This window comes from Dendrobates tinctorius, unplaced genomic scaffold (assembly GCF_039654945.1).
Source record: "Dendrobates tinctorius isolate UK_male_01 unplaced genomic scaffold, ASM3965494v1 ptg000086l, whole genome shotgun sequence".
In the NCBI taxonomy this organism is placed as follows: Eukaryota; Metazoa; Chordata; class Amphibia; order Anura; family Dendrobatidae; genus Dendrobates; species Dendrobates tinctorius.
The window spans coordinates 10,908,117-10,932,195 of record NW_027361754.1 but is presented as its reverse complement, the minus strand read 5'-3'; the positions used below and the strand labels follow the sequence as shown (position 1 = coordinate 10,932,195).

General features: G+C 45.6%; 1 protein-coding gene across 1 annotated transcript; it reads right to left on the bottom strand.

Moving 5' to 3' along the window:
• Positions 1 to 13,070: 13,070 nt before the first annotated feature.
• Positions 13,071 to 17,912, bottom strand: LOC141097676 (C-type natriuretic peptide 1-like). Its single transcript, XM_073585037.1, has 3 exons — positions 17,759 to 17,912; positions 16,796 to 17,104; positions 13,071 to 13,290 (listed from the first exon to the last, which is right to left on the bottom strand). Exons 1-2 carry the CDS (start codon positions 17,849 to 17,851, stop codon positions 16,805 to 16,807), a joined length of 393 nt encoding a protein of 130 aa, XP_073441138.1. The 5' UTR covers positions 17,852 to 17,912; the 3' UTR covers positions 13,071 to 13,290; positions 16,796 to 16,804.
• Positions 17,913 to 24,079: the final 6,167 nt, after the last annotated feature.

Below are 24,079 nucleotides of genomic sequence, written 5' to 3'. Positions count from 1 at the left end.
GCATTGATTGCTCTGCCTTTTGAACATTGATCTCCAACATTTTGGCTGTTTCACAAATGCAACTCCCAGCATGCACTGATAGCTTTAATTGATCTAGGGCAAAAATTTGTGTAGTGTCACCCAGGACATAGGATACGTGGCCCACCAGCTTCATCGGAAGGAAGAAAGGGCCACATATTGTATCTGCCGTCATGTAGCTTGGCCCACTATCACGGTCTGGTCAGCGCCGGCGGACAGCCACGGCTGAACAGGGACTCACCCACACTGCAGAGGGGCTCGGTGTTGGCTACAGCGGGGAAAACTTTGGCAGACAGGACCTGGGACGCCGAAGTTAGCAAGCAGCACAGGACCTACGGTCACGTGACTGAAAGGGGTGGGGCTTAGCGTCCTGCTGCAGAGATACTGCAGGACACAACTATAGGAATCCTCAGGTCAGACAAACGGGGGTTATACACAGAGATAGCAGTACAGTACCAAGGATGAGACAGAACGGATAGTCTGGGCCAGGCAGCGGTCAAAGCCAAACAGACAAAGAAGGTACAAAAACAATCCAACAAGCAGTATCCAGAGAACAGACCAAGTCAAAACCAAAGTATCAGGCAAACAAGAACACAGCACAAACACACTCAGGGGTCAGCACACTCTGCCAAGGGCGAAAGTATAACTGACGGGGATTGGCGCTTCCTGGGGCTATAAAAAGCTCTCCCCAAACCAAGCAGAGGCCACAATAATAAGCCCCAGGTGTGCAGGTAAGAGCCTGCACTGGGATCATAACATTAACCCCAGGAGTGCAGGTCCACCAGTACTGGGCTCCAGACTTTAACCCCAAGCGTGCGGGTAAAGTCTGCACTGGGATCATGACACCCACCTCTGTCAGCGGTTGCCAGCTTGGAGTTACAGGGTCTTGTTTTTTGTTTTCTGGTCATAGATGAAGAGTTCTGGAGCCCGGAGGACACATTGACTCCGATATCCAGCAGTGTGCTCCGCCACGGGTCCTGAACACTGCCCCAGATCGGCTGTCACTCTGCAGAGAAGGCAAAATGGATGAAGAGGACAATTATACCCAGATTTATGGCCCGAATCGTATTGATGAAAATAGAAAACAGATACACTTACTTCCTTCAGAATAATAAGCAATCAATTCTAAGGAGCCGAATTCTGGAAATTCTGGATGTTATAAATAAAATCTACGAAGAACTGCGACTCATCAGAGTGTTTCCTCCAAAACGTTCTTCTTTGGACACCTTTGTAACTCTGTATCTGTCTGGGAAAATGGGTGACTTATAAAGGGGCAGTCGGGAAAAGAGTGACAGTACAAGAGCAGAGCAGTGCACCTGCGCTTTAGCCACGACGGGAAGCAAAGAAGAGGATGTCACCGTTAGAAGATGAGAGGCACCGGACCGGACCGCGACACCCATCAGACCAAAACCGGATCCGGACCGCCCCTGGGTGAGTATACTATAACTCATTTTTCTTCTCTTTCAGGTTACAATGGGGGCTTATCTACAGCATTACAGAATGCTGTAGATAAGCCCCTGATGGCGGTGCTGGCAGCTGATACTCAAAAAAATAGGTGTCAGATTCCCTTTAAGACATTCTACTTCAGTTCAGTTTTTTTGTTTTTTCTTCAGCATTTTTGTATTCAGTACAAATAGGGTGTGGCCTCCATTCTACTGAGCTGTGTAGTTTATTTAGTCCCTCTGAAGCTGGGTGTCCGTTTGGGACCCAGAGACTTTGCTACTATTCACACTAGGTAGGTTTTAACCGTTAGTGTAGTTACTGTCTCAAATGGGTACACCTTGTCGTGGTGGGACAGCTTTATACTTTTTTGATCAAAATAGTGTTTACTAAGTACCCTATGTTATTTAATGCACTTGCTTTTTTACTTATTTATTTTTATTAGGGTATATGCATACATTGTTTTTTCCTTTGGTTTTGCTTGCTTTTATGGCCAATGTGAACATGCTTTTACATCATGCATGTCATTCAATTCTACTTCAGTTCAGTTTTTTTGTTTTTTCTTCAGCATTTTTGTATTCAGTACAAATAGGGTGTGGCCTCCATTCTACTGAGCTGTGTAGTTTATTTAGTCCCTCTGAAGCTGGGTGTCCGTTTGGGACCCAGAGACTTTGCTACTATTCACACTAGGTAGGTTTTAACCGTTAGTGTAGTTACTGTCTCAAATGGGTACACCTTGTCGTGGTGGGACAGCTTTATACTTTTTTGATCAAAATAGTGTTTACTAAGTACCCTATGTTATTTAATGCACTTGCTTTTTTACTTATTTATTTTTATTAGGGTATATGCATACATTGTTTTTTCCTTTGGTTTTGCTCCCTTTAAGACATGCAGTTTGGTGCGAGTCCTGTGCTGATGACCAATTCAGCAAGCAACGTTACCAGACTCAATAGGCAGCGCAGCATCATCACTGTAAGACCGGTTACTTATAGTCTCACATCCTGTGTGCAGAAGTCAGAGACAGGGTGGAGAGACAACCCCCAACTCCAAATTTATATAGCCACCATTATCTGGAATAAGTAGGTGTATTTGCTATTCAGGAGTCATGGAAAGCTGTGTACAAAATAACAACACATCCTTTGTATAACCATAAAGATATAGCTGGCACAGTTCCTGCTGCCACCTCTAGGGGGAGTTTATGAGTTTACCGCATACTGTGTTACCAGTGTTCAATCTTCAAGCCTGCAGTAAGCTCCCCCTAGTGGTGGCTGCAGGTAGTAAATCCTTTATCATTCCTGCCTAAATCTATAGAATTTAAAGCTCTGCAAAAACAAAAAGGAAAACAACTGCGGTCTAACCTGTGTATGATATTGCATTACAAAGTGGACATTCATTTTAAGTATTAAGGATGTTCGTCATGAGCACTCTTTATCTGGGAACCCCATAGACTCCTTTAAAAAAATCCCAGATTCCCCCAAAGCCCACTTTCAAAAACTGCATGAAAATATTCAGTGTATCTGTGAGCATAACCTTGACGTCATCCTCCAAGATACTGATACTTTTGTGTATTGCACTGCAGGCATAAAATAATGATGTTACAAACTGGCAAAGCAAATTTCATAGCAATAAACACAGAGAAAGAAACTGGAGGGGAGGCATGGAGGCCGTGCATAATAAGATTTATGCTCCTTAATGTTCATATAATTGGCCTATCAGGGACCGTGCGAGGTCCTGGACCCAGAGCACCTCTCATAGCATAATCCTACAGCGTCAGATATCGGCCCCATTTATCAAGAGAGGATTTTTAATAAGTAGAAGAATCTCATTTTTCTGTTTGTTTGACTCATACATTACTGGAAGCGGCTTCGTTATAATATCGTCGTGTTCCTGGTAATACGTGTAATGTCGCAGATCGTGTAAAGGGCAGCAGGCGGTCGTTTTATAGTGATTGTGGCTCTTTCTGCAAGATGCAGGGTCACTTTAATAAATGAAAGCTTAATAATAGGCAAACTGATTCATTTAATATTATATCTCCCTGCATGGATACAGATGTAAAGGGATGAGCAGCAAAGAGCTGTATACAGAGGTCTATGTATAAGAAGCATGCAAACTGCTCCCTCTGCTGGTGTTTGGATATGCTCAGTTTGTGACTATCCGCCATTTTCTTGTAGTGTTCTGGCTGCTGGTCTTTTTCCTCTGGTGCTGGGTTTGCCTTTGGTCAGGTGATTGTATCACCCTTTATTAACCGGCACCTGTCTCCCATTGCTTGCTGGACAACAGTGTTAATCAACTTGATTTCTGGCTTGGAGCCCTGCTTTGCCTTCTGTGTGTTTAATGTCAGAGACACCGCACTGAACTTGCTCACTGAGCCAGTGCGCGTGTCCTGAGTAAAGCGAAAAGTGCTCAAAGCTACCAGTGGAGCGGGCAGCAACCGAATGGATGCGTACTTCAGAGCTGCAGGGCCTGAAGCACGTGACTGCTAGAGGCGTGGCCTAAACTCCACAGAGCTAGGAGCTGCAAGACAATTCCTAGCAGAGTAACTGCGAGACAAAGTTACCAAGGGGATAGACAGTGAGAATAGTCAGGACGTAGCCAATGAGTCACACACAGAGATAGCTGTAGGGTACCAAAGGGGGTGAGCAGAGAGTAGTCAGGTCACATGCAATGAGTCATACACAGATAGTTGCAAGGTACAAGAGGGGCGAGCAGAGAGTGGTCAGGTCACATGCAATGAGTCATACACAGATAATAACGCAGTACAAAATCAACAGGCAAACTCACAACGGGAAACAGAATCGGGTCAGAACCATATAAACAAGCTATAGCAACAAACAGGCACACGGGGGTCAGCACACTAGGCCAATGGCAAAAGTATAACTGGCAGGGATTGAAGCTACCCAGGGGTTTATGAAGCTCTCCCAGAACCAGAAAGAGGCCACAATCATTAACCCCAAGTGTGCAGGTCAAAACCTGCACAGCTCCAGACATTAACCCCCGGTGTGCAGCTCAAAAACCCGCACTGGGATCATGACAGTACCCCCCTCTCAACGGGGGGCCTCCGGACCCCCAGGCTTCCCCGGGTACTTGGCATGGAACGCCTGAACCAGGCGATCTGCATGTACCAAGCGAGCAGGGACCCATGAGCGCTCTTCTGGTCCATATCCCTTCCAGTGGACCAGGTACTGCAAAGAGCGGCGCACCCGCCGAGAGTCCACAATATGTCCGACCTCATACTCCAGTTGACCCTCCACCAGCACTGGAGGAACAACAGTCTCAGAGTTCTCTTTGACAGATCCTGCTGGTTTCAACAGAGACTTATGGAACACATTAGATATTTTTAAGGAGGCGGGGAGACGCAACCTATATGCCACAGGGTTGACTATCTCCATAATCTCGTACGGACCAATGAACTTTGGTCCCAACTTAACTGATGGTACCTTTAAGTTGATGTTACGCGTGGAGAGCCAAACCTTCTCTCCCACCTGAAACATGTCTCCCGAGGCTCTCTTTTTGTCCGCAAAATATTTGTATCTCCCCTGGGCTCGAGAGATATTACGCTGGACCTCAGCCCAGAGGTCTTTTAACCGTTGAACGGACCCCTCTGCTCCTGGACAACCGGAATCCACCCGAGAAAACTCCCCAAAATGCGGATTAAAGCCATAGTTAATCAGGAATGGGGACATGTTGGTGGACTGACTCACCCGGTTGTTAAAAGCGAATTCAGCCAACGGTAAAGCATCACACCAATCCTCCTGTCTGGCGGAGGTCAGACACCTGAGAATTTGCTCCAGGGATTGATTGGTGCGTTCTGTCTGACCATTACTCTCCGGGTGATATGCCGACGAGAAGGAGAGTGAGATGCCCAATTTCATACAGAACGCCCTCCAAAATTTGGCCACAAACTGCACACCTCTGTCAGACACAAGATTCAGGGGTACCCCATGCAATCGGACCACATGCTGCACAAACAATCTTGACAACGTTTCTGCTGAAGGTAATGCTGCCAAGGGAATGAAATGGGCCTGTTTAGAAAACCTATCCACCACCACCTAGATCACGGTATTGCCCCTGGAAGGTGGAAGGCCGGTAATAAAATCCATGGAAAGATGAGTCCATGGCCTATCAGGAACCGGTAAAGGTATGAGTTCCCCAGCCGGTCGGTTATGCGAGCTTTTGGAACGGGCACATATGCCACAAGCAGAAACAAATTCCTTGACATCGGACCTTAACGAAGGCCACCAAAAACCCCTGGCTACTGCCTCTCTAGTGGCCGTGATACCTGGATGAGCACTCAGCCTAGAATCATGAAACTCCTGCAGAAGTCTAGGCTGCAATGAATCTGGAACAAACAGTTTATCGCTTGGCCTGGTTGCCGGAGCTAGGGCCTGAGCCCTTAGGATTTCTTGTTCCAACTCAGTTGAGACCCCCGCCACTACCACCCCTGGGGGAAGAATGGAGGACGGCAGCTCAGGGGGAGACACTGGATCAAAACTTCTGGACAGGGCATCCGCTTTAACATTTTTGGACCCCGGTCGAAAAGTAATTGAGAACTGAAATCGTGAAAAAAAAAGTGACCAACGGGCCTGTCTAGGAGTAAGCCTCTTAGCAGATTCAAGGTATGCCAAATTTTTGTGATCCGTGACAACCGTGATAGGGTGAGCCGCCCCTTCCAAAAAGTGCCTCCATTCCTCAAACGCCAGCTTGACCGCAAGAAGTTCTCTATTGCCTACATCATAGTTTTTCTCAGCTGAAGAGAACTTCTTGGAGAAGAAGGCACAGGGTTTGAGATTGGTAAGGGTGGCCGGACCCTGGGACAGCACAGCCCCCACCCCCACTTCAGAAGCATCCACCTCCACAATGAATGGTTTGGACGGGTCAGGTTGCACCAACACCGGGGCAGACATAAAACACTTCTTAATCGCTGAGAAGGATTCCTTAGCGAGTACAGACCAATTTTTTACATCAGCTCCCTTCTGGGTAAGATCCGTGAGTGGTTTCACCACTTGTGAGAAACCTTTAATGAATCTCCGGTAATAGTTCGCAAATCCTAAGAAGCGCTGGAGCCCCTTGAGATCTCGAGGCTGAACCCAGTCAGCGATCGCCAGCACCTTCTTAGGATCCATACGAAACCCCTCACAGGACACAATCAACCCCAAAAAAGACAGCTCCTGTACAAAAAATGAACATTTTTCCAATTTGGCGAACAATTGGTTCTCCCTGAGTCTCTGGAGAACTGTCTTTAGATGTTGCAAGTGAGATTGACTGTCCGGGGAATACACCAAAATATCATCCAAATAAATAATAACAAAACGGCCTATCAGATCAGAAAACACAACATTGATGAAATTTTGGAAAATAGCGGGTGCATTAGTTAACCCAAACGACATTACCAGGTTCTCAAAGAGTCCTTCTGATGTGAGGAATGCCGTTTTCCACTCGTCCCCTTCCCGAACCCTTATCAGATTGTAGGCCCCCCGCAGATCTAACTTGGAGAACCATTGGGCCCCAGCTAACTGGTTACATAAGTCTGGGATGAGGGGAAGCGGGTAAGAGTTCCTAACCGTTATCTTGTTCAGTTCCCGAAAGTCGAGGCACGGCCGCAAACCACCATCTTTTTTCTTCACAAAGAAGAACCCTGCTGCCACAGGTGACACAGAAGGCCTGATATGCCCTTTGCGGAGACTCTCAGCTATGTACTCCTTCATGGCTTGGCGCTCAGGCCCAGACAAATTGAACAATCGAGCCTTAGGTAACTTGGCTCCGGGTACTAAATCAATGGCACAATCATAGGGTCTATGTGGTGGCAGCGCCTCAGCCTCACTTTCGGAAAAAACGTCTTCGAAATCTTTCAGGTACTCCGGAATACCTTCCAGATCGACAGATGACACAGACACGGATTTAACAGCGTTAACAAGATGTCCCCGGTTACCACATTTATTATTGCATCCCCATTGAGTGATTTCCCCTGTAACCCAATCAATGGTAGGATTATGGCGTTGAAGCCAAGGCATCCCCAGTACCAGTCCTGCAGGCAAGTTATCTAGCACCAGACAACTTAGTTTCTCCACATGAGTGGAACCCACTTTTAGAGAAAAATGTTCAGACCTGCAACAGATACCGTCTTGGTTAAGAGGAGATGAGTCAATTGCCACAAGTTTAACAGGATCATGAAGCCTGACTGTCCCTATCTTATTAAGAGTCATAACCTTGGTATCAATCAGGTTCACAGCCGAACCGCAGTCAATAAAAGCAGTAGTCTGAACAGGACCATAACCAAGTTCCAGTTCCACCTGCAGCACCATTTTTGCACATGAGGAAAATTGTACCTGAAGGTCTGGGTAGCCTCCTCGATTACTACCCAGACCTAGTCGTTTCCCGCCATCTTGGAGGATGACGGACAGGAGGGGCAGTCCTTCTTCCAATGTCCAGATTTCCCACAATAGAAGCACAACTGCTTTTCCCGGCGGCATCTTCTTTCTTTTCCCTCACAGGTGACAGCGCTCACCTCCATAGCCATAGGAAGAGTCTGGGTCTCATCTCCACTGAAGAATAAGGGCGTTTCCCGTTGCATAATGCCTCTAGCCCGCAGCCTGCGATCCATGCGAACCGCTTGGACCATGGCATCCTCCAGGGAGTCAGGCGGAGGATGAAGTGCCAAAGCATCCTTCAGACGTTCACACAGGCCTCTGTGGAACAGCCCCCGAAGGGCGGCATCACTCCAGGAAATCTCCGCTGCCCAACGTCTGAATTCAGTACAGAACCATTCGGCCGAGTGCCCCCCCTGACAGACACTCATTACTTTGTCCTCAGCCAACCGCACTCTATCAGGCTCATCATAAATAAGCCCTAAGGCTTCAAAAAATGCATCCACAGACATTCTCTCAGGGGCAGAAGAGGAAAGCGAGAACGCCCAGGCTTGTGGGGACCTCCTAAGCAGGGACATCACCACCCCCACCCTCTGTTTCTCATCCCCAGAGGAGCGGGGTCTCAAAGAAAAAAAAAGCTTACAGCCCTCCTTAAATGCCCTGAAGTCATCCTTGTTACCAGAAAATATATCTGGCAATTTAACCAGGGATTCAGGTGGGACTAAAATGACATCTCTATTCCCCACCTGCTGGAAGCCAGCGGAAAGTACCCCCTGAACTGAGTCCTCAACCCGCCGTTGGGACTGGGCCAGAGATTGGTGTTCAAAACGAAGCTTCTGCAGTGACTGAGTCAAGCTTTTCACCTGCTCAGATAAAGCACACATTGGGTCCATGCTGCAGAAGTGAGGAGAGAGAAAGAGAAAAAAAAAAAAAAAAAAATTGTGGGCCAGTTATAATGTCAGAGACACCGCACTGAACTTACTCACTGAGCCAGTGCGCGTGTCCTGAGTAAAGCGAACAGTGCTCAAAGCTACCAGTGGAGCGGGCAGCAACCGAATAGATGCGTACTTCAGAGCTGCAGGACCTGAAGCACGTGACTGCTTGAGGCGTGGCCTAAACTCCACAGAGCTAGGAGCTGCAAGACAATTCCTAGCAGAGTAACTGCGAGACAAAGTTACCAAGGAGCATAGACAGTGAGAATAGTCAGGACATAGCCAATGAGTCAAACACAGAGATAGCTGTAGGGTACCAAAGGGGGCGAGCAGAGAGTAACCAGGTCACAGGCAATGAGTCATACACAGATAGTTGCAAGGTACAAGAGGGGCGAGCAGAGAGTGGTCAGGTCACATGCAATGAGTCATACACAGATAATAACGCAGTACAAAATCAACAGGCAAACTCACAACGGGAAACAGAATCGGGTCAGAACCATATAAACAAGCTATAGCAACAAACAGGCACAGGGGGTCAGCACACTAGGCCAATGGCAAAAGTATAACTGGCAGGGATTGAAGCTACCCAGGGGTTTATGAAGCTCTCCCAGAACCAGAAAGAGGCCACAATCATTAACCCCAAGTGTGCAGGTCAAAACCTGCACAGCTCCAGACATTAACCCCCGGTGTGCAGCTCAAAAACCCGCACTGGGATCATGACATTTAATTAGTGCAGTTCTGGGACCTCTGGTTCTGCTAGTCTTAGTTTCTGTTTTCAGTTTGTTTCTGCAGCCTTCTGTGTTTTCTTTTAGAAGGTGACCCGTTTTTCTACCCAGTCCTTAGATCTTTCAGGGACCCCTTTACCCCGATCTATAGGTCTTCTCTTGAGATTAACCTAGGATCGTCGGTGGGTCTATTCGCAGGAATGGGTCGCCCACTCCATCGTAGGGCATCAGCCTAGTCGCAGTGCAGGGTCAGTTTTCCCCCCTTCTACCCTATTCCTGTGCTGCAGAATCGTAACCGCTGGCAGCTGAAGGAAATGAGAATTTAATCTGATTTCCTTTGTTTTGAGGAACATTTGGAGTTCTGTGTCCTAAAAGTAAAGCTCCAGCCACTATGACGATATATTAAGAAATTAATCAGATTTATTAAGAAATTAATCAGCGCAGAGTTTTGAACATCTGCTATAGAAAGGACAGGATAGGTGATAACTTGTTGATCGGTGTGGAATCTGACAGCTGGGACACCCAACTATCCTGAGTACGGGGCTCTGTGATGCCCAATTAGATTACATGCTCCTACTATATTCATTGTCGGTGGAATTGTTGATGAAAAAATGCCGCACTGCCCTCATCTAATGGCACATTTTAGAGCCCAGTTTTGGGAATCAGTTGGGGCCCCAGGGGTCAGAGCGCTAGCAATCATCTTTTCCAGTTGGGCATGACCCTTTATATAATGAACAGTTCCGCAACATTCTAATATATCTTGTGTTTTTCAGGATCTCTGCTTGGTGTCAGTGAATGGAAACTATTATTATTGCTAACAGCTGAAATCCACTACAGGCATAATACTTTTTGCAAAGGATTGTTGATATTATTTCTAAAGGGTTTTTTTTAAATCACATTATCTCCTACCAAGGTTGCCTGACTGGTGGACACAGATGTAAAGGGGCCGTGTACGGGAACATTATATGGGCCTTTTGCAGTCCAATATCTCGTTAATACAAAATTTCCCCTTGCTGTGGTAGTGGACATGGGGCCCTTACTTCTTGGGTTGCACCAGTGGTGCATCCACCCCTGGACTGCAGGTTCCCCAGGAAATCCTGAGATTGGGGGTCTGATACTCAGATCAGGGATTTGCAGCCCCGTCCTGAATCTAGCAGATTTGCTCCGGCACAGTCCAGTATAACGCAATCATTTTTGATTTCCATCACACCAGAATCCCCGCACATCCCCATATAGCCTCGTGTATCAGTCTGCGGCCTGAGCACAGACTACGACACAGCAGCTGTAGGCGTCATTATCTTGTCAGCCCCTTTACTGGTCTACAGGGAGAGATGCCAGTGATGGCATAACATTGGGGAATTGCTAGTTGAGCCCTTCATTCTGACTGCGGACTGTATATAGTGTATAGTGGGGGATCACTCAGGGTGAGTCATTGGATGCTGCACATAATTGATACCCTGTGACGATTCTCCGCATCTGCCTGATGTGAGCGATGGGGCCCGCGGGGCCCTGCAGCTGTCAGTTCTGGGGAAGAACATCTGGTCTCCTCTCATTGAGCCATTGTGACTCTTCTTATAGTGTTGATTAGAAAAAGAGACAAAACCAAATATTCATCCTTCATTCTGACATCCTCTTATTCTACCAGAAAGCCATAAATTCCGCTGCGAACCCCCTCGGTCTGTGAGGGGCTGATAAAACCGACCACCCTCCTGACATCTCCATTGATGATACTTCATAGTTTTGCCCTTTTCTATAACGATTTATTTGACTATTCTTGTGCACAGAGCTGCTTAGGGGCCCTAGCAGAGAGGGGGCCACATGTTCTATGGTGCAGGACGGAAACAACCTGTTCAAGACTCCCCTCTGTAATGGAATTTCATTGTAAGAAAAGGGGAGAAAAACTGGCCCAAGGTAACAGGTTTGGAGGGGGGGGGACATTGTGCTCTTCTATCCTGGGTGGCAAACCCAGCACCATGATGGGACCCAGTTGATCCTTTTATTATGGGACCCCTTCAATTCTAGGTCCCTGGCTCCAATAAGTTTAGGAACAGAATCCAAAATTTCCCCAACCCCGGGGTGTACTGGGCTACTAATGTGGTATGAGTATAGGTTACTGCTGGTGTAGTGAAGAGGTTAATGACAACTTTCCTGATGATCTAGAGAAGTGAATTACTCTCAGAATCCCTGGTGGTCTAGGGTGTCCAGGGGGGTCTTTTTATCGTCCCTTGTTTTTGATAAGAAAGAGGATATTGTTATCGTCTCTTTTAGTGTAGGGTAATTAGGGTTAGTATCACCTTTCCTCCTGGTCTAGGATATAGAAAAGGTTAATGTGAGCATTCCTGGTAGTCTAGGGTAAGGCCGGAGTCACACTGGCGAGAAATACGGGAGAGTGAGAGGCGCTAAAAGCACGCATTAGACACGGACCAATGATTCTCTATGGGGTCCCTCGCACCAGCCGTATATTTCTCATCCGTATTCTACGCTCCGTGCCAATCGCAGCATGCTACGATTGTCAGAGTACTACGCCCGTAGTACGCCAATGCAAATCTATGGGTGCGCAAAAAATACGGATTACACACGGAGCACACATGTGACTTGCGAGAAATACGCACCTGGTGTCTTTTAGAAAAGCCGACAATTCAGTGCGCTATACAGTAAACTCACACTGACAGGTTTAATAACACAAACGAAAGAATAGATATATACACATAGAATACATATATATATATATGCATTCTATGTGTCTATATCTATTCTTTGGTTTCTGTTATAAAACCTGTCATAGGGCTCCATTATACGTCCATTTTGCAAGCCTGCGAGAAAATCTCGCCATACGGATGCCATACGGATTACATACGGATGCTCACATGCGCAAAATACGCGACCACACCTTGATTACGGATGACATACGGAGCACTGTTTAGGGGCCATTCATCCGTATTACGCATGTAAACTACTGACCGTATTTTGCGTCGGTTAGTGTGACCCAGGCCTTATACTAAGTATAGGGTAATAAAGGGTTTATTACAAGCATCCCTGATGGTCTGGGGCAGTGAAGTGTTAATGCCCATTTAGGTTAATGGTGAAAGGTATTAAAGGGATTAGTGCAGACATTCCTGGTACTATAGGGCAGGGAGGGATTCATAATGGCATCCCTGGTGGTCTGTGGTGCCTGATTAGGATCTGTGCTCTTAGGGTCTGGTGTTTTGGGTGGATGGTATAAAGGAGATTAATGCATCAGTTTAGAAATTGGAAAAAATGACACAAATTGTGCCAATTGAATTGCATTTATGAATGGCGGTCTCGGGGCTGCCCCAATCTGGGGCCCATATGTCTCAGCTCTTCTCTTTCTTCTTACAATTGCTTGTATGTTCTCTGTCTCTTCTTGCTGAGCTTGTGCTAGTACACAGGAGCCGATCTGAGCAGGCAGAGCCGCAGCTTAGGTGTAAATAGGAGCAGATCCCTGGAGATCTCAGACTCCCAGAGACTCCATCAGGCAATGCAGTGAGCTGCAGTCACCGATCACAGCTTTACCCCAATACTCCAGGGCTAAAAAGCCGCATTATGGCCCTGGAAAAAGAAAACAGAACTACAAACATGGAAACAGCTTTATTGTCACATCTACAAGCAACGACACACAGAACAGAGTCCAAAAAATCTAATCTTGGGTCTTCCAAAATAATGACCATTCTGTGGAGCTGGGAACCCAGATGGCACCCATAGGTGGGCGATGGCACAAGCACAACGTGCAGGGTGTTGGTTGTGGACCAGGCTAATGGCTGGCATGTGAGAGTATGAGACGTGTTTAACCTGTAAGAAGACAAAGTGAGAGGAGGAGAACAATTAGGATTAGTGCAGATAGTAACAGGGGAGACCTGGGCCACAATCTGGCACAGAGGCCGTCATCGGTGTCTTACAGGCAAACTCTTCCCTTTCCTTTCTGTTCATTTTTAGACTCGTCCACCTCTGGAATAGCTGCACAGATGTAGTGGAGTTAGTAATGTAACAACATCATGAGAACTTACTGAGTTTAGCTGCCTACAGAAAATAGACCAAGATATCTAGGACTTTAGACAGAGGTTAGCTCAGCTAGATCTTAAAATATTAACTCTGCTACTACTAGCACTTTGGGCTCTGCTATATATTAGCAATACTGGCAAATTTGGCATAGCAGCTTCTATCTGCCAAAATTGGCATTGACACATCTACCTAGCTTAGCTCTGCTACACCTGATTAGTTTAGCTCTGCTACATCTAACTAGTTTAGCTCTGCTACACCTGACTAGCTTAGCTCTGCTACACCTGAGTAGCTTAGCTCTGCTACACCTGACTAGTTTAGCTCTGCTACATCTGACTAGTTTAGCTCTGCTACATCTGACTAACTTAGCTCTGCTACACCTGACTAGATTAGCTCTGCTACACCTGACAAGTTTAGCACTGCTACACCTGACTAGATTAGTTCTGCTACACCTGACAAGTTTAGCTTTGCAACACCTGACTAGTTTAGCTCTGCTACACCTGACTAATATAGCTCTGCTACACCTGACTAATATAGCTCTGCTACACCTGACTAGTTTAGCTCTGCTACATCTAGAATGTCGACTAGCTTGGCTCTGTAACATCATTATAGGTTAATTAAAGTGATGTTCTGTTTGCAGACCCCTCATTTAACCCTTCCCAGCAGGGGCGGCTGAGGGGGCACCACATGGTTTCAGCACCCTGGACAGCGGTAATTGCTCAGATCTTCCTGCCAGGCTGTCAGTTACTGCTAGAAAGGGAAATCACATAGAAAGTCTATGAGAGATCAAGAAGACAGGAGAGATAAAGGCATCTGGGTGATAGGAAGAGAATGCCAACAGCCCGGCACCAAACACCTACTGTCTATTACCTTACCCCAAAGACTGAGAACTCTCCAAACTGCTGTTATCTGTTTTCAGTAGATAGATCAGATAGATAATGGAAACGATATATGGAAGCTTTTATATTTGGGCTACCAAATATCTATCTATCTATTATCTATCCTATCTATCTATCTATCTATCTATCTATCTATCCAATATTCATTCCAAATAAAGGCAGCACTCCACAGTAGATCTTTCAAGTGGTAGTGAGTTTATTCAGCCCACATATCAAGGCAACGTTTCGGCTCAACTGAGCCTTTCTCAATAAAGGCTTGAGAAAGGCTCAGTTGAGCCGAAACGTTGCCTTGATATGTGGGCTGAATAAACTCACTACCACTTGAAAGATCTACTGTGGAGTGCTGCCTTTATTTGGAATGAATATTGGATATTCTGGCTGAAAACGGGACTTTCTGCCAGGGGCCAGGCACCTGAAGCTAAGTACTGTGCTGTTTCCCTTTTTTTCTATCTATCTATCTATCTATCTATCTATCTATCTATCTATCTTTCTATTATCTATCTATTATCTCGCCCATATGGTGTGGCAACATTTTTGTCTGTGACCAGCCTTTCTCAAGAAAGGCTTGAGAAAGGCTGGTCACTGCCGAAACGTTGCCACACCATATAGGCTAATAAAGTCCACTTTTTTCATCATTTATTGGAGTGCTGCCTCCTTTTTTTTATTAATTATACAAATGGATATTTGAGGGCCCTGCACCCTGAATTCATCTATACGGTGCTGTTCAATTTTTTTCTTCTATCTATCTATCTATCTATCTATCTATCTATCTATCTATCTATCTATCTATCTATGGTATCTATCTATCTATTTATTTATTATCTATCATCTATCTATCATCTTTATGGATACAAGGGTTCTTGCACTATCAGGGACATTTTTAAAGTATTTTTCTTAGATTAAGAGTTCAGGTTACCAAATGCTCCAGACTGCTTTGTAACTTTGGCTCATCTTAAACCCTACACCATGCCTGCTTTGTCTTTAAAAAAAACAAAAAAAAAAATACTGTTTGATGGAGGAAAATATAAAGAAAATTTGTTGATGAATGTTTTATACATTTGATCTTTGAGCCGCTGCAAATATTCACATTCTACCCCCAAATAAATTCCGTAAAAACAATAACTGAACTTGATTTTGCCTCTTTTTGACTTTACAGATACTAGCTTGGCCCATGCGAAATTTTTGCACGTTGGTCGTTGAGGGTGCAGGCAATTTCAGAAAAAGCAAGCTGGTCAAATGTAAATGTATTTCATGAGATGATGAACACAGACAGGTATTTATATATGTAGATTGGTAATACAATAAATTGGTTTGATAAATAGTGGCAAAGAAATGTCTTCCAGTTGAGGTGCCACCTGCAGGTCATTGTGCCTTTCTGCAGGTTTATGAAAATGAATGTTTAAACTGTATTTAGTGAAAATTGTGAAGGTGTGGTTTGTTTGGCTCTTTTCTTGCTGAAGGGGCAAGTTTACCTTTGAAATGGTATATAATTTGTGTGATGGGGCGAGGTAATCAGAGAAAAAGCAGTGCATGTTTACAAATGTGTTTGCATATGTGACTCACCTGCAGTGAAGTGTGCAATCCTCCAATGTACCTTAAATAGACTGGGCAAGCACTTGAGCAAGCTGGAAAGACCCCAAGGCAAATGTTTGGATTTGTTTGTGATGTCTTTAAGCAGCTTTGTCGTAGTGTGCTTTGGGGTAATGTGCTGCCACCTGCAGGTAATTTGACCTTTCAAATGGTCTATCATTTGTTTGTGTGAGTGGAGTATGAATGGAGCAAGTGTGGAATTCAATAGGCAGTTCATATTTACAAATGTGTTTGCATATGTGCGTCACCTGCAGTGAAGTGTGCAATCCTCCAGTTTGGCTAAAATAGGCTGGGCAAGCAGTTCGGCAAGCTGGAAAGCCCCCAAGGCAATGTTTGGATTTGTTTGTGATGTCTGTAAGCAGCATTGTGGTAGTGTGCTTTGGGGTACTGTGGTGCCACCTACAGGTCATTTTTCCTTATTGCAGGTTTATGAAAATTAATGTTTAAACTGTATTTTGTGATCAAATCATGGACGTGTGGTTTGTTTGACTATTTTCTTGCTGAAGGGGGCAAGTTTACCTTTTAAATGGTGTATCATTTGTGTGTGTGGGTGCAGTATGAACAGGGATACAAAGTAAGCACCGAAAAACAGTATTTAGAAATAATAGAATAGATAATTTTTAGCATAATTTTTATGGAGATGTAACCAGGGCTTCCACCATCACTTTTGCATAAAGTAAATAGGATATAATACAAGGGGGATCATCAGTGGTCACCAATCTGTGCCTCTGCTGTGAAACTACAACCCCTAACATGCCCTGACCACTGCAGGGTGCTATAGTGAACTCTTGTGATTTTTACCAACTCACCAGGAAACCTCAGCAGCCGAGACCACTGAGTGACCCGATCCTGTCCAGCTTCACGCCAAAGCATCCCCTAGAAAAGCCCTTCTTGCTCCTCTGCCGTAGTCTCCTGGAGGCGCCTGCCGGGTCGCTGAGCAGCTGCTGCAAGGTGATGTCATTTATGTGGGAACCTTCCATTTGCTCAGCCCTGTTTCTGTTCCACTGGTTTTCGGGGTTCGGCTGATCCAGCGAGTCAGTTGGTACCAACTCCCCATGATCAGCTTCATCAGACCCATAGGAGCGGTCAAAATTGTCCTCCAGTAACCTGGACAAACTCTACAAGAGCACATGGTTAATATGTAATGATATTACCCTCGCATCCTGTAGAGATGTAGCAGAGCTGAGTATGTCATCTAACTGTGTTGTTTGTACAACATAACGCAGCTGGATTACGTGCAGTCCTATGTAAAATCACAGGAGTTACATGGAATAACTAACTCTTGTATGACATCTTACACACACAGCTCTGCAGCATCTGCAAACAGAAGACAAGGTATGTATCTAAAAATAATAAAAAGGATTTGTTGTTATCCATTGCAAAAACCATATGATCCCCTTCATGAATGCCCAAAAAAACACTTTATCTGAACCTCAATGGTTCTCTGAATATTAAAAACGTATCCGTAGATTATGGCGCTACGACATGGCTTCATTTGGGAGAAAAGCCACCATAGTTGACTGGCCAGATCACAGTTGCGGTTTTCAATCTGCGGCTCTCTAGCGTTTGTGAAACTACAATCCTAGGTTGTGGGGATCATGCTGGGAGTTGTAGTTTCCCAACAGCTGGAGAGCCACCGATCGGAAAACACAAGGACTGTAAGGACAACTAAATATTTCTCTCCTTCTCAGTCCAACCAGGAATATTAGGAAGATCCAAATACAATGTCTAGAATTGGCTGTGATATATAATGGGTGGCACGTGGGTCTCACCTGCAGGCTACTCATAGGTTTGGCTCTCGCTTGCTCATTGCAGAAGACGAGGATCATGAGTAATCCCAGGCAGGCGCTGCGCTTGTAATCCATCTCCCTGCTTCTCCTGCCCTGGTGAGTCTTGTACGCTTCCTTCTAGGACTGTGCTATAGTCCTGTCCTTATATCTCGTGCCCCTCCGGTGCCAACCCACTCACACTCTGCCCATTGGCTGCTTATCATCTTATCCACAATTTCCATGTTTCCTGCGTTTTGTATTGATTGCATACCGGGATGATACTCTGACACCAGTTCATTTTATGTGGGTGACTCCATTTATTCAGGAAATCATGGATTCATTTTGCCTATTAATCTGGAGTAATATTCTATATATCATCTCTGTTACCTTCCCTTATCCTGTTTTTTCCTTTCCCCTACCCCTTATCTGTACTCTAGTCCAGTGCCCAGGGTAGCAAATTGGACACCTGCCCATCTCCGAAGGAATGGTATCCTAATAATATAAATCTTCTATGTTCGGAGGATTTAACAATATCTTGGAGTTTGCCTTTAACCCTTCACTACTATTTTGACACTGAATGACAGTTGTATGTAAAAAATATTATTACTGCTACATAAAGATAGAAACTAAGTTGACTTGTGTTGAGACATGTAACAAGTAGCAACAGGACACTAGTTAGACCATAAGCACTTTTAGGCTCTACCATGAGCACCATGAAACTCTACCATGTCCATGTAGGCGCTAGCATAAACACCTTTATCTTCAACCATGAGAACCTCTAGCCTTAACCAGGAGCATCTTTTACGCTCTAAGCTCTAGCATGAGCACCATGATTCTCTACAATGAGCATGTAGACTCTAGAATGAGCACCTTTTGTTAGGCGTCAGGTTTCTGCATCTGCTCTGCAGGAATCCAGAGCCTCACATTCTGGGGTCTCCTGTTGTCTTTCTACTGCAGAGGAGATTACTTTGCAGCAGACCGCTCCAGAGACTAAGTCCCTCTGTGCTCCTACTGGGCATGTGGGTCGCCCTCCCAGGGCTGTGAGGTACTCGGTACCGGGCCGGTATCAGCGGGATTTGTCACAGCAGTGGGGACCCGGTCCGTGGCCCTGGGCGCCCAAGTAATGGGGGAATGTAATGGTTTGAATGAATAGTTCATGACGCCACCTGTGGTGCTCGGCAAGGGAGGTGTTAAGCCGACGCTGCATGCAGATCCGCTGGGACTGGTGGTATGGCGCAGCAAAGATGTAAAAGCTTCCCACAAGTGAAGCTGTAGTCCCAGGGCAGTGTAGATGTGGTTGGCATGGGGATGTAGCGGTGCCGGAAAGGTAGGAAGCAGACAAGACACAGCGGGGTGCAATTTCTGTAACTTTACTTGATAACTGCAGTCCAGGTCCTGATTACAGATGGTATTGGAGCAGGCTAGCCTGGAAGCAATTCAGGGATTCTCTCTCAGCAGATGGGTTGTGCAGTCTCCTTACTAGTGCTTATTCGAATGAAGTACTCCCAGTACTGAGTTACACTGGAGTTCCTCCGGACAGATGTTCTCAAGAACCTCACTTGCACAGCAGACAGTTGTAGCCTCTCTCGGGGACTCCTCTCTCCTGAGTCCTGGCTCACTATCCAAGCTGCTGTTGTGCCCTCAAGTCTTAGATGGGAGTAGGGCATTAACAGCCTCCTACTCCTCTGGTGTCTGGTGAAGGACCGTTAGTATCCGTACAACCGTGGAGACCAGGCTCCAGTTCATGTGCTCTCTCCAGAGATGAGCTTTTCCTCTCAGCTCTATCTCAGTGCTCCTTCCACACATCTGCATACTTCACCCTCCGCAGACTAACTAACTAACCACCCCCTCTTCTTGGCCCTCAGAGAGCACTCCTCCCCTTAATCCTGGTTCAGAGTTCCCCCTGCTGGCCTGGAGTGGAACTGTGTTGCATGCATAGATTGACTGCGAGAGAGACCCATCATTGCCTCCAAGCCTGGCATTACCCTCCCCTGGAGGAAGGCAAAGCCACTGTGGCGACCATAACCCTGGGGGCGCCACACTTGCTCACGAGGCGATCTCCCATTGGAGATCGGGAGTCATGTGCCCAGGTCCTGCTCCAGATCTCATTGGTCCATCTCGGAGATCTGGAAGGTCCCACATGGCTATAAAAAGCATGCTTGACCGTTCGGCCATGCGCTAGTATAGACTATACTTGCTATGTGTGAATAGTGACGGATGTATGATTCTGGTGACTGGCTCATTATAAAACCCCTTCCCTCTGATATTACATATGTGGATAGGGAATTAGTTCAGCAGTCAGCGCCAGTCAGTGGCAAGCCTTAGGCCACTGTGCACACTGCGCCTCTACGCTAGCGTCCGACATTGCGCTTGCTTTCTAGCTTTGTCGTCGAGCGGCAGTGTCCTACGCCGCGCTGCAGTTGCAGCCCTTCTTGGCGCTCGCAGTAGTGATGCCGCACACACGGTAGGTCTAGAGGGACGCAGCTCCTCTGTCTTAGGTCCTGCTCCTGTGAACAGATACCGTGTGTGCATTTACCTGAGGCCTGTGTCACTAACAGGCTCAGCGTTTTTTGTATGTTTATGTTGCGGTGCCTCTGTGTGTGAACAGAGCCCACTCTGCGCACTTCGGGTGAAGTTGAACCCGTGCGCATTATGCCGCCATATTGCTCCTCTGTCATTACCTAGCACGGTGGACCCCGAGCGGCGAGCGCACTTTATTATTTATTTTTATTTAGTGCATTCCGCCATTCCTAACACCTTTATCCTCAACAATGAGAACCTTTATCCTTAACAAAGAGCATCTTTAACATCTACCACGAGTACCTTTAGGCTCTACTATGAGCGCTAAGATTCTTTATCAGGAACACCTTGATTATTGACCATGATCACCTTTACGCTCTAGAATAAACACCAGGATTCTCTACCATGAGCCTCTTTAGGCTGTGCCATGAGCAACATGACTCTGCACCATGAGCACCATGATTCTTTACCATAAGCACCATGATTTTCTACCATAAGCCTCTTTAGACTCTACTATAAGCACTGTGATTCTCTACTATCAGCACCATGATTCCATATCATGAGCCTCTTTAGGCTCTACAATCAACACCATGATTCTCTAAAATGAGCCTCTACAATGAGCACCATGATTCCTTACCATGAGCAGCTTTAGGCTCTACCGTGAGCACCTTTATCCTCAACCATGAGATCCTTTAACAACCTTTATCTCTACCGGTGCACCATGATTCTCCACCATGAGCATCTTCAGGCTCTACCATGAGCACTATGATTCTCTACCATGAGCTTCTTTAGGCTCTACCAATAGCAACATGATTCTCTACCATGAGCCTCTTTAGGATCTACCATGAACACCTTCATGCTCTACCATGAGCACCATGATTCTCTTCTATGAGCAGCTTTATCCTCAACCATGAGAACCTTTAACCTCTACCATGAGCACCTTTAGGCTCTACAATGAGCAACATGATTCTGTACCATGTGCATCTTTCTCTACCATGTGCATCTTTATTGTCAACCATGACCATCTTTAACCATGAGCACCTTTAGCATTAACCATGAGTAACTTTAGGCTCTATATTGATAATCTTTAACTTTTACCAAGCTAATTTTTGTTTTGATCCCTGCTTTGTCTTTTGTTCCTTTCTTCTTTTGTATATCAGTAGTTTGCAACCTGTGAATCTTCAGCTGCTGTGCAACTACAATTCCCAGCTTGATTCAATAAATGCCTTCATTTATCAATTGAATCATGTAATATTCTGTCAATAAACAGATCTATTCCATTTGGCGATACTGTGAAACCTGCAGCCCAAGGACCTAATGTTAATTGACTGCAGTTCACTATGTAATGTCCCTGCCGGCATCACTGCATGGCTTTCCATCTCCCATCAGGCAGATACAATGAGGAAAAAAAGTATTTAGTCAACCACAAATTGTGCAAGTTCTCCCACTTAAAAAGATGAGAGAGGCCTGTAATTGACATCATAGGTAGACCACAACTATGAGAGTCAAAGTAAGAAAACAGATCAAGAAAATCACCTCATCTGATTTGGCAATATTTATTTTTCAAATTATGGTGGAAAATAAGTATTTGGTCATTAACAAAAGTTCATCTTAATATTTTTTTAATATATCCTTTGTTGACAATGACAGAGGTCAAACACTTTCTGTAAGTCTTCACAAGGTTGGCACACACTGTTGATGGTATGTTGGCCCATTCCTCCATGCAGATCTCCTCTACAGCAGTGATGTTTTGGGCCTGTTGCTGGGCAACACGGACTTTCAATTCCCTCCAAAGGTTTACTATGGGGTTGAGATCTGGAGACTGGCTAGGCCGCTCCAGGACCTTCATATGCTTCTTATGAAGCCACTCCTTCATTGCCCTTGCGGTATGCTTGGTATTATTATCATGCTGAAAGACCCATCCATGTTTCATCTTCAATGCCCTAGCTGATGGAAGGAGGTTTGCACTCAAAATCTCACAATACCTGGTCCCAATCATTCTTTCATGTACACGGATCGGTCGTCCTGGTCCCTTTGCAGAGAAACAGCCCCAAAGCATGATGTTGTCACCCCCATGCTTCACAGTAGGTATGGTGTTCTTTGGATGCAACTCGGCATTCTGTCTCCTCCAAACACAACGAGTTTTGTTTCTACCAAACAGTTCTACTTTGGTTTCATCAGACCATATGACATTCTCCCAATACTCTTCTGGATAATTCAAATGCTCTCTAAGCAAACTTCAGACGGACCCGGACATGTACTGGCTTAAGCAGGGGGACATGTCTAGCACTGCAGAATCTGAGTCCCTGGTGGCGTAGTGTCTTACTGATGGTAGCCTTTGTTACAGTGGTCCCAGCTCTATGCAGGTCATTCACTAGGTCCCCTATTTGGTTCTGGGATTTTTGCTCACCGTTCTTGTGATCATTTTGACCCCACGGGGTGAGATCTTGCATGGATCCCCAGATCGAGGGAGATTATCAGTGGTGTTGTATGTCTTCCATTTTCTTATTATTGCTCCCACAGTTGATTTCATCACACCAAGCTGCTTGCCTATTGCAGATTCAGTCTTTCCAGCCTGGTGCAGGGCTACAATTTTGTTTCTGGTGTTCTTCAACTGCTCTTTGGTCTTCACCATAGAGGAGATTGGAGTGTGACTGTTTGAGGTTGTAGACAGATGTCTTTTATACTGATAAAAAATTCAAACAGCTGCCATTACTACAGGTAATGAGTGGAGGACAGAGGAGCCTCTTAAAGAAGAAGTTATAGGTCTGTGAGAGCCAGAAATCTTGCACATTTTTAGGTGACCAAATACTTATTTTCCACCATAATTTTAAAAATAAATCTAGCTGAATCAGACAAGTTGATTTTCTAGATTTGTTATCTCATTTTGACTCTCATAGCCAGTCTCTAGATCTCAACCCCATTGATAACCTTTGGAGGGATTTGAAAGTTTGTGTTACATAGCGACAGGCCCAAAACATCGCTGCTCTAGAGGAGCTCTGCATGGAGGAATGAACCAACATACCATCAACAGTGTGTGACAACATTGTGAAGACTTACAGAAAGTGTTTGACCTCTGTCATTGCCAACAAAGGATATATAACAAAATATTGAGATGAACTTTTGTTAATGACCAAATACTTATTTTCCACCATAATTTTAAAAATAAATCTTACCAAATCAGACAATGTGATTTTCTGGATTTGTTTTCTCATTTTGACTCTCATAATTGTGGTCTACCTATGATGTCAATTACAGGCCTCTCATCTTTTTAAGTGGGAGAACTTGCACAATTGGTGGCTGACTAAATAATTTTTTTTCCCCACTGTACATCATCTTACTTACCTCTCAGGGCCATGCTGTGAGTTCTGCCCGCCAGCCTGCCAGAGTGCCAGCCGTGCCCGCCTGCCTGCCAGAGTGCAAGCCATGCCCGCCTGCCTACCAGAGTGCCAGCCGTGCCCGCCTGCCTGAGTGCCAGCCTTGCCAGTCTTGCCTGTCTGTACTTGCCCGCACCTGTCACTAGTATTTAGTCCCCCAGTGGGATCAGCTGCTACTGCCAGACACAGCCCCTGGAATGGTACCTGGCAGCTACCTGCAGCACAAGCCTAACCTCACCACTAGAGGCTCCATTGAACATCAAGGTAGCTGCTTAGGCCTATTTCACACATCTGTTTGTGTCCATCAGTCAAAATCTGCCGTTTTTTCCCAATTGAGTTGCATTACCGGCGGATCTTGACGTCCGCCGACATGCCCTAAACTCTGTTCTGGCGGCTGAAAAATCTCTCTCTCTCTCTCCTTCCTTCC

Excerpts from the sequence above, each read along its gene's own strand:
- LOC141097676 (XM_073585037.1), bottom strand. The coding sequence starts at position 17,851 with ATGGATTACAAGCGCAGCGCCTGCCTGGGATTACTCATGATCCTCGTC. Across the intron at positions 17,105-17,758 it reads AACCTATGAGTAGCCTGCAG|AGTTTGTCCAGGTTACTGGA; the intron begins GTGAGACCCACG and ends GTGCTCTTGTAG.